This window comes from Alligator sinensis, unplaced genomic scaffold (genome assembly GCF_000455745.1).
Source record: "Alligator sinensis unplaced genomic scaffold, ASM45574v1 scaffold883_1, whole genome shotgun sequence".
Classification (NCBI taxonomy): domain Eukaryota; kingdom Metazoa; phylum Chordata; order Crocodylia; family Alligatoridae; genus Alligator; species Alligator sinensis.
Genome location: NW_005842009.1, coordinates 2,800,645 through 2,817,536, shown reverse-complemented (window position 1 = coordinate 2,817,536; position 16,892 = coordinate 2,800,645). Strand labels below are relative to the sequence as shown.

The 16,892-nt window shown below is 43.0% G+C and overlaps 2 protein-coding genes across 3 annotated transcripts in view; one reads left to right on the top strand and one right to left on the bottom strand.

Moving 5' to 3' along the window:
• The first annotated feature begins 1,070 nt into the window (after positions 1–1,070).
• On the top strand, positions 1,071–15,227 carry TAF12 (TATA-box binding protein associated factor 12). 2 transcript variants are annotated; one of them, XM_006021884.3, is made up of 7 exons: positions 1,071–1,138; positions 2,935–3,017; positions 5,714–5,965; positions 7,590–7,667; positions 8,196–8,310; positions 9,200–9,288; positions 13,227–15,227. In XM_006021884.3, exons 2-7 carry the CDS (start codon positions 2,949–2,951, stop codon positions 13,260–13,262), a joined length of 639 nt encoding a protein of 212 aa, XP_006021946.1. In that variant the 5' UTR covers positions 1,071–1,138; positions 2,935–2,948; the 3' UTR covers positions 13,263–15,227. The 2 variants fall into 2 exon arrangements, with proteins under 2 accessions (XP_006021946.1, XP_006021947.1); XM_006021885.3 differs by lacking the exon at positions 2,935–3,017.
• The window catches only part of LOC102371640 (ras-related protein Rab-39B-like), a 6,557-nt gene continuing 2,937 nt past the window's right edge, over positions 13,273–16,892 (bottom strand). The window contains exon 2 of the mRNA XM_006021883.3: positions 13,273–15,948. Coding sequence (XP_006021945.2) covers positions 15,516–15,948 — 433 coding nt within the window. The 3' untranslated portion in view covers positions 13,273–15,515. The remainder of the gene's footprint in view (positions 15,949–16,892) is intronic.

Sequence of the window (16,892 nt, the reverse complement as noted above, 5' to 3'; positions counted from 1 at the left end):
CCCCGCAGCCCGCTTCCCTCGGGGCTCGGCCCTGGGGCCGCTTTGCAGCCTCCCGCGCTCAGGGCATCGCGATGGATCCTTTCCCGCCCTGACCCCGCCGCTCCCGGAGCCGAGCGGGGGGTGTCACCCGCGACGGCCGGGGCGGGGCCTGCCTCACCTGTGCCGAGCCCCACGGGGGTGCGAGTGCCCCGTCCCTGGGCCGGGCGCCAGGGACAGGGGGCGCGGCCTGTGTGGGGCGCAAGCTTTCAATGCGGGGAAATAAAATAAAATAGATGTCTCTGCCGGCCGGACTCATTTTGCGTAGACTCACCTGCTGTAATTATCCCGGGAGTCTCCCCGAAGGGATGGCTTTTCCCACGAGCGTCAATGACACCTTGACGCTCGCCCGGCCCTCCTTCAGAGACCGGCGTTTCGCATGGGGGCTTATCAAGGTTTAAAAGCAGACCTCTGGTCCCTCTCCAGACTTTGCTCGGAGGGAGTATTTCCCAACCTTGTGATGTCATTCAGCTGTGTCTGTCTGCTTTGAGGTTAAAATACGGTATTGTTTTTTTGAGAGTTGTTTTTAATTGTTTTCTTCATTTTAAATAAAATATATTCTCTCTCGATGAAGCATCAAGCGACAGCACTGTTTTTTACCGTTATGTTTTCAGCGCTCGTGTTGAAGTCAAAGTAGGGTAGCGAATGTATTATATAATGTGTTCTCCTGACCTCATACTTATTAGACTGATTAAAAATGAATTTTTGATTCTGGAGTTGGGAGGACTAGTTGATCTTGTTTTTTGTTTTCCCCCCTCCCCCAAGTACGACTGGGTGGAATTAGCCTATGTTCATGTTCAGTTCTTTCAACCAGGTAAGGATTCATATAAATGGCCATGGATATTATATCCGGTGCTTCCTTTTACAAGGTTTGCTGAAATATGTGCACATTTTATACAATAAGTTTTGACTCGGCACCCTTAAAGGTGACAGACTAAGCAGAAACCTTTAGCATAGTTTGTAAATTTTGGTCTTCGATTATGATGAAAAAATAAAGTAAAAAAAGTTTTGTTTTTTTCCTGCTTAATTCTTAGCTGAAGATTTTGGTTTTTGCCTTCTCCAGTTACCGCAGTCTTGCAGAATTGATGTTGCAAGGTTGAAAGTAAGTGGGGGGGGGAGACGAATTTTCAGCCACTGTTTAGACATTTTTGAATATATATTGAAGTCCAATGCTGCATTACTGCTTAGTAGAAAGGAGATGACCTCAGATCATGCACCCTGTCCCTTAACTTAATTTATAAGTTCTTGCAGTGTAGCTCTCAAGATAATACAGCATGTCCAAAGTGGTCCTCCAGAAAAACAAGGAGAGGCTAAACTTGACTTGTAGTATTTCTAAGGTGAAAATCAGAGAAGAGAATCCCCTTGCCTTTTCTTTATCCATTGTAAAGAAGCAAAAATGTAAAGCCTATTAAAAGAAACAAAACCAAACAACCAACCAAACAAAACCTTTTCAGTCTTCTAAAGATGTCTTAATTCAATATATTCCCCACCTCCTAGAAATGAGAAGTGCAAGCCATCTGGTGAATGGATCAACAAGCTATTTTATTTCACTATACAGTAGACTCTTAACTTTATCTCCTAGTGTAACACTAATAGCAGGACATAGCAAGTTACTATAGAGATCGCTCAGGTGCCAGTAGCATTAGTTCAGGCTGTGGCAAGAATGCTGCTATTGCACAAAATGGTGCTAGTCTTTACCCAAGTGCTCTCTTCTAGCCCAATACCAAGAAGTCCTGTGCTTAAAATCTGGCAAATGAATGAAGTTTAACATAAAATTCTGCTTTCCTTTCAGGACCCTGGGAAATATCTTGTTTGGCAATATATGCTAGGTTCAACAGTTGCTATTTAAATACTGGAGGGCAGGGAGCAGATTCAGGCTGACCTGGACAGATTGGATCAATGGGCAGAGAGAAATAGGATGCAATTTAATAAATATAAATGTAAGGTACTTCACCTGGGAAGGAGGAACCCCCAGCACATGTTTAGGTTGGGGAGTGTCCTTCTCAGCAGCTCAGAGGCAGAGAGGGATCTTGGAGTCATAATTGAGTCCAGGATGAACACGAGCTGGCAGTGTAACGAGGCCATCGACAAAGCCAATCGCACCTTGTCGTGCATTAGCAGGTGCATGACTAATAGAACAAAAGAGATGATGCTCCCCCTCTATGCGGCACTGGTCAGGCCGCAGTTGGAGTACTGTGTCCAGTTTTGGGCGCCGTACTTTAAGAGGGACGCGGGGAATCTCGAGAGGGTCCAAAGGAGGGCCATTCGCATGATTAGTGGCCGTTGTGATAGACCCTACGGGGGGAGGTTGAGAGAGCTGAATCTCTTCAGCCTTCACAAGAGACGGCTGAGGGGAGATCTTGTGGCCGCCTATAAATTTATTAGGGAGGTCAACAGGGAATAGGTGCCGCGCTGTTTACTAAGGTGCCCCAGGGAGTGACTAGGAATAACGGGTGTAAACTAGTTGAGAGTGGATTTAGGTTAGATATTAGGAAGAAATTTTTCACAGTAAGGGTGGCCAGGATCTGGACTGGGCTTCCAAGAGAGGTGGTGCTATCACCTAGCTTGGAGGTCTTCAAGAGGAGGCTAGATAGTCACCTGGCTGGAGTCATCTGACCTTGGTCCTCTTTCCTGCCAGGGGCAGGGGGTCAGACACGATGATCCATTGTGGTCCCTTCTGACTACAATCTATGAATCTATAAATAAGTCTTTATATTAACTATCCAGAAAAAATAACATCAGATCCAGTTTAATAAGCACAGAATATACCCATTTGTATATTTTCTGCCAAAGCCTTTTTATGATATGGTACATGATTATATATAAAACTTTTGCTGTCGGACTGGGAGCTCTGAAAGAGGAGGAGAGAGAGCAGGTTAATACTGTCTTTATTTACAGGAAGATTTTGGAAAATGGCCTCTCCATTCACTGGGCCAACAGCAGTTGCTGATGTAATTAAAGATCTAGACACTCAGATAGCTGTAAGTAAATTGCTTGGGCTTGCCATGACTTGGCATGCAGGAGTTGATGTGAGGACCTGCAGATCTGTATTAGGCTTACTTTCTGACAAACTTGGTCACATGCAGAGGATGAAATCAGAGAAATTTCTTTGTACTGAGACCCACTTTAGGGTGTAAGATTTTTAAAGCATTTCAGAAAACATCATTTTACTCTCTCTCTGTTATGTCAGAATTTCTCCTCCACAGATGTGTCAGTTAAGGCTAGCTGGTGGCTGAACCTGTATTAGAACCCTGGTTCTTGCCTTTCTGCTGGTCCTTGCCTTAAGCTCTGGATAAGTGTCTTACTTCAGAAATGACAGATAAGAGTTCCTAGAGTGCTGTGTGAGTTTGGAGAATACCCCAAGGCATGACTGTGGGGATTCTGCATCATTTTTAAAGGCTGCTAAAATGAAACTAGAAATTGTTGTCAGAGCTATGTGAAATGACTTGCACTTATGTTGACTTACAAAGACAACGTGGTTTGTAATGTTTGCAGCAATGCATGACTCAGTGTTGGAATGAAGCACTAAAATATCCATTTTCTAAGCATTTTTGTGTGAATTTTTTATGTTTTTCTGTATGGGTTAATACAAACTAACAAGAGAATTTGCTTGTACAGATAAAAAACTGACTTTGTAAGTTAGGTGTAAAATGTGATTTCTGTTAATTCATATGAGCTTTCTGTTTTTCCTCTAAGTTATTATTTTTCAGCTTTTATTAGGTGTTGGTTTGAAAAGAGACTTTTTCCAAACAATATTCTTTTGCAGAAGATCTAAAAGACAAATTCAGTGTAACATAAGTAGTTTGGGGGTTTCAAATGATGGAACATAAACTACTTAAAAATGACATAACTGATATACAGAAAATATTTTATTAATCAGTTCCATAGGCTGATACAGGAAACATCTGTGTGAATGGATGTACACTTAGACTTTCAGAGTTAATACAGCTACTTCTAAAGTCTCCAATTTCTCCTCTTAAATCACTTTACAGTATAATACCTATGCTTTCAAATAGTGTGAATATACTTTTAAATGAATTTTCTAAATAACTACTCAAAATATCAGCTCTTACTGAGGATTGGTAGAGACTGAGATGATGGGTAGAGATAATAGAATAGCGAATGACTTGTAAGAGGCTTCAGATGCTCTTGCTCTACATCAGACTCCATAGTAAATATTTGTAGTGTGTTAAAAAGAATTACTGCAGCGTTTCCTTAATGTTGTTGGTGAGAACTGAAGAACGCAAGTTTGTGTAGAGCCTCCTTGTGTCCAGAAAGAAGCCAAACTGACTCTGTAGTGATATGCACTATGTTAGGAAGAGTAGGTAGCTCAAAAGATTTACAACCTATTTATTCATCTAGTTGGCCGGTTCAAATCCAATCCAAAATTATTTTATGTCTAATGGGCTATAATGTAAATTAGTCCAAAAACCTTATGGCTAAACTGGCAGGACCAGGCTTATTAAATAAGCTTATGAGAGTATTAATTTCTGGCATATTGTTAGTGACCCACTAAACTTCATGTTCTGGAGCTGAAAGACTTAATATGGTATAAGAAATGTGCTAAATCAAAGGAACTTGGGGCAATGGTGTCCTGTCAGCTTCAGAGATCTGACTTGAAGATTACTAGGTTCACAGGTTAAATTGAATTCTACGCTATCAGGCCAGATGTATCATGTTGTCATTGCAAACTGTTGCACTAGTGGACATAGCAGTTTGGGCAGAAGGGTGATTTAGGCTTCAGGTGGTCCAGAGTGCTACATGCCAGAGCCATGCTTTCATCCTGGGTGCCTAGTGCTAGTGCTTCTGCATGAGGAACTTTACCTTAGTCTGCTCTGCTCAATTACAGAGCTGCCTTAGATGTAAAGTCAGAGATTTCTGTTAATAGTATTGTGATAGCATCTCAGAACTCTATTGTTAACCAGGTCCACAGTGCTGGGCACTGTACAGACCCTGCCCAGAAAAGCTTATGATCTTGCTACACTACTTTGTTTTGTTAAATCATCCCAGTTGTATACCTCAAGAGATGTTCTTTGATCTGTTCCTCTAAACTAGGGGTTCCCTAAATGTTACCTTTTCATGCAGCTGAGTAGTAGGTGGGGTCTTTTTGAAACAGTTCCCAGGATGTGGTCCATGAGCCCTTTTTGATGTGGTCTGCCACCCAGGACTTTGGAAATGGCCCTTCAGAGGCAAAAATTTGGGAACCCCTGATCTAAAATGTTAACAGTAAAAGTCTGGAGACCTTAAAACTGTTTGAGGGGTGGGAAAGGTGCAGACATAAGAATGAGTGACGATCTGTATCCAGGATCTGTAGGACACAGCCATGGAGTGAATTAGTTGTGGGACTGGAAAAGGGAATGTGAAGATTTGGGGATATGCTCAGGCTGGGCAGTCCATCTTCAGGCATGTCACTGGTTCTTCTCTTGGTGTGCTTTGCATCCACCATGCTGTCTGTTAAAGTTTCACATTTCAAAATACAAAGAAGTCTCTTTCTCTTCCCACTGACTTCCCTCCCTCTCAAAATGTTTTTAAAGGCACCTAGGGATAAGATACTGGCCCCTGCCTTTGGTTTATGGTTATAGTGCAGACTTTTGAAGGGATTGGTTAGAGAAGGAAATCCCATCTCTGAATTCACATTTAACCTACCATTAAGCTTGTGGTTTGTTTGTTTCTTTAGCTGATCGGTTTGGGTCCTCACAACCCCAAAAAGAAACAGGATCTTGATAAGCTGTATGATTTAAAAACTAAAGCCCAGCAGATTATGAACCAGTTTGGCCCATCTACCTTGATCAACTTATCCAACTTCTCCTCGATAAAGCCAGAACCTGCTAGCACTCCACCGCAGAGCTCCATGGCAAACAGTACTGCTGTGGCCAAGATGCCTGGGACCCCTAGTGGAGGGGGACGCCTGAGTCCAGAAAGCAACCAGGTAATTTAATTTGAGGTTTGGGGAGGGGAAAAGGGTCATCTGTACAGGCTTTTCTGTAGCTTAATCTCTGTCTCTTCTTAAACAACTGGCAAATATTTTGTATGAAATCAGTTACTGTTACAGTTCATTTGATCTGTACAGATCCATTTCTTGCCTCCAAAGGACTTACCATCTGAATTGGTCTTTGTAAAGGAGATGGATATGGGGCAAAAATCAAAATGTGCCTTTATATGAAAAACAAAACATTTAAATACAAAGTTTTCCCATTGCTGCAAGCTGTTGTTTGACAAGTGCAGGGTCTTGTGCTAGATTCCACTTATCTGAGTTGTCAGATCAATAGGTGTCAAACCAATTTAAACAGACCTTTTGTATGTTGAAGTGACAGATGGCTGGCTCCAGCATACTCTGTGTAATGGTAATCCTTGCCTGCTTTGGACAATGCAGATAAGAATACTAGTCAAGGAACTGACATTTTCCACATGTAGACAACATTTACTTTCACTTTAGTATTTCAAATACTGCTGTTTTCAAAATGGTCTGTTATTGAAAATGTAACAGACTGCATTCTTTCCTGCTGTCACTTCATCCCTTTCAAATGTATGCCTATTCTACCTCTCCCAGTTCCATGCCTGTTGTAGCCATGCTGGGTACAGAGTGGAATGAATTACAGAGAGGGAGAAGTTGAGATTGAAAAAAGGCCTTTCACCTCTGAAAGGGGATGGCTTAATAGTCTAATCATCATGAATTCTTTGGCCTTGGAATCACAGGTTCCAATCCCAGTAGCTTCACTTTAGGCGTTCAGTGTTCTAAAGTAAAGAATTTTACTTTCTCCATAATTTGTGTGGGGATTTTCCTTGAACTGAATGAAGCCCCGGTAAATAAAAGATATCAGATTCACCCAATCTAGGGTGTCTTTAGACCAACATGGCTACAACCTACACCCCTGACGCCCCTATGTGTTTTTTAGACAGTAGGTCCCTTGGCACTTCACAGAAGAACTAACTGTACCAGCTTTATCTTTGTAAAATGTTTTTGGGGCAGGGATAGCATCTTTCCCATGTGTCCTTTAGCACCAAGTAAACTGCCAGTAGTCTGTAAATAATAAAATCCTCAGTACTGATTGTGCACTTGTGCTGTACTTAATGTAGCTCTTTGCCTCATCAGTGACTGCAGTTCAGTGGTAGCAAATGAATCTCTTTTGAAGGAGATTTGTGTTATAGTCACTTTGGCAACATCAAGCATCTTTTTGCCCAAATATAAAATTTGCAGTAACTCAAATGCTTTTGGTGCTTGCAATCCACCCTTGAAGAGTTCCTATTGTACAGATGTTCTCTTCGGCACCCCTATTGCTTTAATGCACAGTATTTTATCATGAGAGACATTAACAAATATGTTCTCACTTGAAAGGGCAGCCTTACTTATTCTGTTCTGTTGGGCACTGCTTTGTGTGTGTAGCTGCCAAAGATGTTTGCTCATTATTACATAATATTTTTATCTGTGTAGTTCCTGGGGAGAGCTGCAGTGCCAAATAATGTATAAAACTAGGGTCTTTGAGCTGCTGTTTTGTGTCCATTGCAACCAGTTTGCTAATGTATGGTGACAGAGTGTCCCCTCTTTCCTTCAGGTTTTAACCAAAAAGAAATTGCAGGATCTGGTTCGAGAAGTGGATCCAAATGAGCAGCTGGATGAGGATGTGGAGGAGGTAGGTCCTGGTTCATGTATCAGTAATAGGTGAGTTGCCTAGATAGTTAACCCAGAGCATTCATATACACCAGTAATCCCCAGCCCAGTCCAGGGAAGGTTGCTTCACATTATTGTGCTGTTATGACTTGATTGGTATCAAATGTGGCACTGGGCTTGCATTTAATGCTATAGGTAAGACACGGGGGGCATGTCTACATGAGATGCTATTGCTTAGTAGCAATGAGTGACACTACTGTGCAGTAGCTCATTGCTACTGCACAGTAGGGTTGGAAAAAAACTGTGGCGATGGTACTGCACAGTAATGCTGGTTACTGGTCACTTAGTACTTACTTAATGTAGGTACTAAATAACTGCAGTAACTGCACAGTCCACCACTCGCATAGATGTGGCCAGTGGTATCATATTGATTTGAAGTAGTAGCTTCTGGGGGTTTTTCTTGGTACTGGTCATTGTTTGATTGTAACATTCAGCCAAAAATACCCAATATTAATGGGGTTGGGGGATCCTTCTCTCCACTCAATGACAGATGCTGTTGCAAATTGCTGATGACTTCATTGAGAGCGTGGTGACAGCCGCCTGCCAGCTTGCCCGACATCGCAAATCGAACACTCTGGAAGTGAAAGATGTCCAGTTGCATCTTGGTAAGAGACCAGTGCCTTGTAACAAAAGGAGACAGTCCTCCATTCTGTCTCAATGGGCACATCTACACATGCATATTAATACAGAGCAATAAACTCGGGCACATCACACGAGAGTTTATTGCTCCTGAGCACCGCCTCTTCACGTGCATCTGGGACCACAACATGTTGAGCTGGGTCGGAGCAGCCCAGGCTGGCAGGGAGCCCGGGGGGTCAGCTTGTCAACCTGGGACTGCTCCAACTCTGGCTCAGTGTGCTGTGGAGGGGCTGGCTGGAGCATAAGAGTGTCCCAGTGCAGGGCTGATGTTGACATGTACACGTGCAGTGCTGTGGAGTTAATTAATTTCCTGTGGCCTAATAGGGCTGCATGTGTAGATGCCAAGACATTTACTGCGGAGCTAATTAGGCAGCTCTGCAGTAAATGTCTTATGTAGATGTGCCCCGCTTTTACCCAACACGCAGCCATAGCAAGCCTCTTGGGAGTCAAGAGAGATGAGTTTGGTGTCCTTATGTTTCCCTAACACCAGAACTCCTACTCATATGGGCTAATGTCATTTGCACCTGTCCTGCAACCTAGGTTGTATGGTCTGTAGTGAAGAGACTGTTTTTGTTTTTCAGTAGGTGTATGTAGTACCCACTACTGTAGGGCTCCAGTACTGATGGAAATTCTGATGTGCTAGTGCAGAAAAAGTGATCTTTCAGTGCCTTTTATAGCAGGAATCTAGCTTTCCAATACAAACCCCTTTCTCATTACATGTTGATAGCTGTGGCACCAGGGTTGTGCATTGATTCAGTTTGTGTCATTTATCTTACAGTCCTGATATATGAGTGCGTCCCCTGGTTGGGTAGTCTGTACAGCTTTCTTAAACACTGATCTGTATTTCCATTCTAGAACGTCAGTGGAACATGTGGATCCCAGGTTTTGGTTCTGAAGAAATACGGCCGTACAAAAAAGCCTGCACTACAGAAGCTCACAAACAGGTGAGGAGTCCTTTGCTAATATATTAACCGCTCAATATCAGGGAAACAGTACAAGCAGAGTTTTCCTGAACTCTAGCCATTACACAAAGGAAATGGATTATGTGCCTTAGCTTTTCTCTCTAGTTTTGTGAGGTGGATTTGACTTAAGCTTTCTGAAAGACAAATCTGCTTTGGCTGAATGCCACATCTTTCTGTTGAAGGCAGTGCCCACTAAGATTGCTTTGTAAGCCAGAACCTTTAGTCAAGTGGTAATATTTTTGAGTCAGACACTTTTCTGAATTGCTTAGATTATTCTGGTGTAGCAGCAGAGACAGCGTTCTATCGTGACACTGGCATTGCACAGGAGGTAATGAGAAAATAGTGCTATCCTGTGTGGGTTCATTTAGATTTTGAACCAAAATATCTTTTTCCAAACAACTTCAACTAAATGGAAAGGCTGGTGAGGAATCCAGATAAGAATAGATTCTTCCCCAGGTGGTAGGGAGCTCTATCTAGAATGGAAACCTGAGGATTCTGGCTCTATCCTCACCCTATACTAGAGCTTTTCTTTTGTTCATCTCTAGTCTGAGATATTACAAACCTAGGAAAAATGGAATCCTAATGATATATACACAGCTTCTCTAGTCTTCTTAAAGACACTCTTCCCTGCAGTTTTGCTCCAAGGCTTCAACCCTTTAAGTCAAAGAGAATTACTATGGGCAGATCCTTGTTCATAACTGGCAACCACATTTCAGTATTTAGTTGTCTCAGACAAAAGACTGCTTGTCTGCAGTGCTGGATCACTATATGATGGATCTTATAGGTAGCAGTTTTTTGGGGTCTTACCTTGTCTCCAAGGATGACACTCAGCCCCCAAGCAGTTATGTGGTCAGGAAGAAAGCTCCCGTCTTTCAAAATACCTATAAAAAAGATATTCAGTTCAGGAACTGGATGTGACTGAGATGGGACCCTGCATGGTTCACTGGATGAAATGGTCTTATTATAGCCAAAAATTTCACATTTCAGAATTTTGTGTTTAAAATTCCATAGTGGCTGAAGATGTACCTATCTATAATTTCAGGAGTCGAGGGACACTTTGCATGTAGTGGTCAAGAGTGATCTTAAGGCCTGCTCTTTGTTAGTGCTGCTTTTATATTTGCAGCCCAGCACTGCATTAAAATATGAACTGGCACCCATGCAGCTGGTGTGAGCTAATGGCTGTAGCTATGGAGGTACAGAACAGCACTGCAAGTCATCCTGACTCACTGTAAGACAGCTGCAGAGATGTCCCATGAGAAACAAATAGTTGTGTGAGGAAGCAGCAAGTACCTGGTTGCCACTAACAGTAACTGTAAATCTTGGGAATGTAAGTTTGGGGCACCTTCAATAGCACTTATGACTTTCCTGGAATTTCAGTTGTTAAGTACTTGTACATCTCTGCTTTCTGCCTTGACTGAGCTATAATTTAAGTGAGTTGCTGCATTTTTTTTTAAGTCACACCCGTAAATGAAGTACTCTACATCTGTGAAACTGATACTGTTTGCCCTAGATGCTGCTTAGATAAATGCTGTGCTTGAAATGGGGTTGGGGATGGTAGAGAGGAGGGCCTTAAAGTGGATTTTGACTCTGTGCAGTATACAAGCAAGATATTGAAGTCATACTAGTGAGTGAAATTAGGAAGAATTGTTAGACCCAAAAAAGAGCTCAGAATAGGAGGTCTCCGAAGGAGAGAGCCACAGATTATGAAAAACATTTTTCTTTCTTTCTGGTTGTAGTTCAGGCCAGGGTTTAAATGGACTTAGGCACATGTAAATGTACATCAGGAGAAGTCATGATGGAACCCTTCTTACGAAGGGTATGGATCCAGATTTCCCATTTCCTATGGAAAAAACTGGGGAAAAAAATGTGAATTTTCCCTTTTGCCAGAGAAAATGCAGATTTTTCATTTTAACAGAGAAACAAGTGGATTTTGCTCTTTTGCAAAGAGCTCTCTGGAGGCTGGCAGAGTTCCAGCTGCAAGGGACTGGGGGAGCAGGGCGGAGGGTGGTCAGGCAGGGGTTGCCATGTTCACATGTACGCACTTGGCTACCAGGCAGCCTGGAGAGCAGTTCCAGCAGGTAAGTGGGGATGGCAGGGGGGAATTGAGGCCCATAGGGAGGGGGAGGGAGAGGGAGTTGGGCAGGGCTGGAGTGGGGCTGGGGCTGCTGCCCAGCCAGGCAGTGCATGGGGCTTAGGGCCTGGGCCTGCAATGCGCAGTGTGGGGTTGGGCCCCTCACTGCTCCAGGGCAGACATGGGGTATGTCACTAGAGCAGTGCAGGACTCTTGGTGGCCACAACAAGCTTCCCTGTCCGGGCCCACTCAGTGCTGCCGTGCCCATTGGATTGTGGAGGCCCCAGAGAGGGCAGCAGGGTGGGGAGCCTAAGCCTGCAGTGGGCAGCCCGCCCCATGCACAGATCTGGGGGGCAAGTGCTCCCCTGACTTCCCCGGAAGTGTGTGCAGCAACCGGTGCCCTAAGCCCTCAGCGGACAACCCACACCTGCCCCACCACCAGGAGTTCTCCAGCCATAGTGCCTGTAAGGGATGGGGAGCCAGGCTCCGCACTCTGCTACACTGCAGCAGCCGCCTACTTCCGTGGCCAGCAGCTGGGGCTCCGGCACAACTGTGGGTGGCAGGGGGTTGTTGACCCGGGTCCCTGGCCCTATAGTCCTAGCAGGGCTGGGGGTGGGGAGTGAGGGGCACCAGCAGGGCTGGGGGCCTTGGCCTGCATCCTGGTGAGCTAAGGGAGCAGGGGGAGCTCTAATTTTCTATGATAAAAAAATCCAAAATCAAATACCAAAATGTATAGGTCCTTAGAATTTATTTTACTACAGGTTTCCCTCGCTTTATGTGGGCTCTGTATGTGTGAATTTACTCTAATGCGATGACCCTTTTTATACCAAAAATTTGTTATATGCAAGGTAAATTCACTCTTCTGTGATTGGTGGGGTGGACACCTGCAGTCAGCTGCTTTATGCGGTGGATTGTGGTAGTGTCTCCTGTGTGGATTTGTGCTCCTCACTCGCTGTCTGTGACATGTGTTTCTTTAGTTACCATCCCCATTATGGCTTCTAAGCATCCTGCTAGCTTATCGCCTACCCCTCTCCCTGGTCCATCACCAGCCTCTCTTTACACCAACTAAACATTCCCCACCACCCTGTGTTTGTGTGTACTGTCTACTGTTGGAGAATGCCAAAATTGTCTTGTAAAAGTGGTAGAAATGGGTCTGGGGATCAGTACAGTCAAGGTCTTGGAACATATCCTGATTTGTTACATTGTAAAGTGGGTTCTCTTTTTGTGAATTCGAGCTAAAATGCGCCATTTTCCAGGAATGCATGGACGGCGTAAAGCAAGGGAAGCCTGTATAGTGATTGAAGCACTGGTAGGCTAGGCTTCCAGATTGCTTTAAAATTGTAAATGTATCAATAAAACATTGTTTAATTGATACCTATATGCATAGCGGCGTTTTAATTGCTGATTTGGGGGGTTTATCAGAAAATTTGCAATTTTTAAATTTAATTTAATTTATTTTTTTTAAGTAGGGAAAACCAGGAACCCTGTTTATGAGAGTATGCAAGCTTTAGTAGGGATTAGACTGCAATGATTTATGGCTTGGCCCATCTACAAGTTTAGACAGATCACATCACAAATGGATTTAGTCAGCAACAAGATTTGACTGTTTAAACAGGGTTCTCAAGCCGTACAAAGGCCAGTGCAGAAAAGCTTCTGTCTGGAGCTCTTGATCTGTTCCACATGCTTACCAGAGCTCACTTTCAGCAGATGGTATTATTGCATAAGTAACTTGGAGCAGACTTCTAGCCTGTTTCTTCTGTGTCATTCCTATATAGCACATTCCAGGCTTGATTGTAACTGCCCATGTCTCAGACTCTCAGTTCCCTGTATTTTCCCTTTCTTGTTTCAGAGGATGGCACTGATCCGCAAAACCACCAAGAAATAACCTCTAGGAATGGCAGGGAGATGACTGCGGTGCATTTTGGGATATCTGCCTCTAAGCTGAAGCCTCCATGACACCATCCATGGGATATTTTTTTTAATGCTTTACAGAGAAGCATATATTTTTATTAACAGTGCAGCAATATCTGACTTTATGAGGAGATCTGCCAAAAAACATTATATGCCCCCTTCCTCAGCCCCTCAAAAGAACGCAACATATCTTGAAACAAAGACTTTATCTGTGACTTTAAAGTGGTTTATCGTCTAAGTGATTATCTGAGGGACAGAGCATCTTGGTCTTGTTTGGGACAGTATTAGAAGCATCTCTAGAGGTTTTTGTTTCCTCTTTCGCTCCCTACCAGTTCCCAGTACTTTGTAATGTCAGTGTTTGTATAAATATTTGCATTTGTTTTACATGAATAAAGAAGAACCATGGCACAGTCTTGTGCTGTTCCCATTAAACAAATAGGGTATCTCCCAGCAGTTGGAGATGGACTGCTTGGTGTGTGAGACCTTGGGGTTTGTTTATTCAGGTTGTTAGTATTCAGGGTATGGAGACTGACTTCCCTCTGCTGGTTCCCTGTAGATCAGGCACTGTGCACCGTCTCGCCTGAATCAATTCCTTTGGTTTGCAGGCTTTTAATTGGGAACACTTCATCAGTACATGATTCACTTTAAACATCCTAGAGAAGAAACTGGAATTGTAGACTTGAGTTTTGCCCTGTTCACTTCAGAAAGCAGGTGAGAGGTTCTTCAAATTACAGATGCAGGAGGAGAAGGCTGTTGGTTCCTAAAATTGCCAGTCTTGAGTTCTGGATTGACAGGGCTGAAACTGCGTTGCCTGGTCCCCCCCACAAAAAAAACCTAACATGCACCTGATCCTAAGCGTAAGCCATCAAATTTCCAAACTGCTGCAGCACCTCAGTTGAAATTGCAACATCTCATCTGCTTTACACTAACGTAAATGTAAACAAAGCAAGTTGAGTATAATAAGGTTTATTTTTTAAGAATTCTGATTAAATTGATAAACTCGAACACCAAGTTGAGTCTTACGGGCTTGACAATACTAGGGACTGAACTCTTTGATAGACTAAGCAGTAATATAGGGTTTCTTCTGCTGTTTTCCTGGTATGTGATGTGGTCAGTCAAAATCAGGGATGTGATATACAGCTCTCTAAGTGTCTGTAGTTTATCTCTGTGCCCAGCTAATAACTATTTTCAGTTAAAACTTCATTTCATTTGGCAGTCGCCTGAAGAGCCAAACATTTTAGGAAACAAAAATAGTTACCAAAATAGATTAAATTCTGATTAGTATCCTGGAGGTGAAAGCTACCCTAGTCTTGGGCCATAGGGTATTTCGATATTGTCGAATGCCAAGAACAAAAGTCAAGAGGAGTGCTGTTGGCTCAGAACCAGATTGCCAAGTCTGATAATTAGGCCTGAAAGGGAAGCTGTTTTACTTAAATAAAAAGTGCCTCTTTACATATTCAAAACGTAGCCTGTTTTCTAAGCAGTATCCTTTCAAGCAGAGGGTAAGCCTAGCTGTAAGTAGGGCCTCAGGGGCTGGAAGTTTTCAGCCAGATGCTATGTAATCAGGTAGGGCATAATGGTAAAACAAGGTGATCTAGGTTTTAAAACTAGGAGTTGCATTAGTAGGAAGGGAGCTGCTGGTATGTCAAGTGCTGTTGACAAGGCTTTCTGTAGACTCTGGCTGAGCATATACACTTGGCAAATACTTTACAAGCAGAACAGCAGTTGGAACGTTTAGTGCACAGAAAAATGCAACATCCATAGAGCTTCTATCCCCAGGTGTTTAGGTTTTCCCCACCTCCTGATTCTACTATGCCTGTACATGCTGTCTGGGGATAATACTCTTGCCATATTCATTGGCATGGCTAGCATTAAATAATTCCTCCTCTATTAGGATAATAAAGCCAATGAGAAATATGAATAAAACATTTAATCAACATTCAAGTGTACATTTCTGCCTATTCCAGTGCCTACGCCATTTCATTGCTGTTTTGAATCTTTTCGAAGCACATAGGGTGTTGCAACACACTAAAGTCTTTGGATGTGAGTATGTAGCTGTCACCCTTTCCAATTCTGTTTGTTGCCCAAGTTATGAGGCATTACCCTGTAATGAAAGACTGCAGTAACTGTCATTACATATCATTCAATATTGTCTAGCTGCCGTGTCTTGTAAGAGGAGGTGGACACTGGTAGTGTATTCTGGCTTCTTGAGACTTGCAGTGTCTTACTAACATGTGCATTTCTTTTTCTGCTCTTGTTTTCCTGGTGTTTGTACTGTAGTCACTACTTTGGGCGATAGTCTGCTTTTTACTCCATCCCAGTCCTCATTTGGGCTCATTACCCCCGTTTTCAGTGCCTCATAGATTCCCATAGTCAGCATTTGGAAGGCAGCATCCACATTGCTGCTGTTCTTAGCAGATGTCTCGATGTACTTTGCCCCTAGTGAGGAAGCCAGCTTCTCACCCTCTTTCTTTCCAACCTTGCGCTCTGCTATCAGGTCACACTTGTGCCCAACCAGGACAAAAACGATGTGAAAAGGTTTCACAGTCTCTGTCACTTCCCGATGCCACTCACGGATGCTTTCAAAGGATGCTCTGTTGGTCAGGTCAAACATCAGCACTCCCCCAGCAGAGTTGCGGTAGTAGGAACGTGTCACAGATCTTGGGTACAAAGAGGGGTACACATGAGACTTGACATTCTCTATTTTATTACCTTCCTAAAGATCATCTTTGTGACATGGAAGCAGTGTGAAGTGCCTAAAAGAGTCAGAAGACAGCCTGCCTCCCCCAGAATTTCTGTTTAATTTTTTTCTGAAATATTGAAGCTAAAATTTTTCAATTCAAAATAGCATCTTGCTATCTCATGGCACCTGGAGTATAAGATACCTGGATTGCTATTCTTTATGGGCTGGGCTTTCTGATGATGTTATATTTCCCATGATGGACTATTTTTTTCCTGAGTGATGGTAAGGGGTGTTTCATTAAAAAAAAATCCTGCTGATTATGTATTATGGGAAATGTAGTCCAGCTTACAAGTGAAAATGAGAACAAAAATGATACTTCTCATACAACAGCACGTTGACATGTTGAACTGAAAATGTTTTGGTGTTTGCTACTGACTTTCTATGAGAAGCAGACACTCATGGGGGGGAAAATATCATTCATTTGAATACTCAATTTTCTACCAAAATGGTTTTGAAGGAATTTTTTTTTCAGCTCTTGGTCTTAGAAGTAGGGCCTTTCTAAGCTGTGTGTCCAGTCACTGAGCATTATTTTGATTTTCATTTCAGTCAGTTGTAACCAACACGTTTAACTTGTGTGTATAACGCTCCTTTTCTTTTCCCAACTCTAGTGTAGGTTTATATATCTCTTCTTCTGTCTGTCAGAACAGGTTAGGAAAATCCAGTCAGTTTTTCCATTCGGCCTCTGCCAGAGTGCTGCCAGGAGTTTGTGGGCAAGTCTCTTGGAATGAGAAAACCGACCCATCTGGCTATGGTTCTAGTGCCAGAGTTAGAATACAAGACAGTATGCTAAACCCACCATAGAAAGGCATTACACTGTTAGAGGATTAACTACATGGTATGTTTACAGCCAGTCATGACTGT

Coding starts and splice junctions, on each gene's coding strand:
- TAF12 (XM_006021884.3), top strand. CDS start 2,949: ATGGCCTCTCCATTCACTGGGCCAACAGCAGTTGCTGATGTAATTAAA. Junction 3,018..5,713: donor ATCTAGACACTCAGATAGCT/GTAAGTAAATTG, acceptor TTGTTTCTTTAG/CTGATCGGTTTGGGTCCTCA. Junction 7,668..8,195: donor TGGATGAGGATGTGGAGGAG/GTAGGTCCTGGT, acceptor ACTCAATGACAG/ATGCTGTTGCAAATTGCTGA.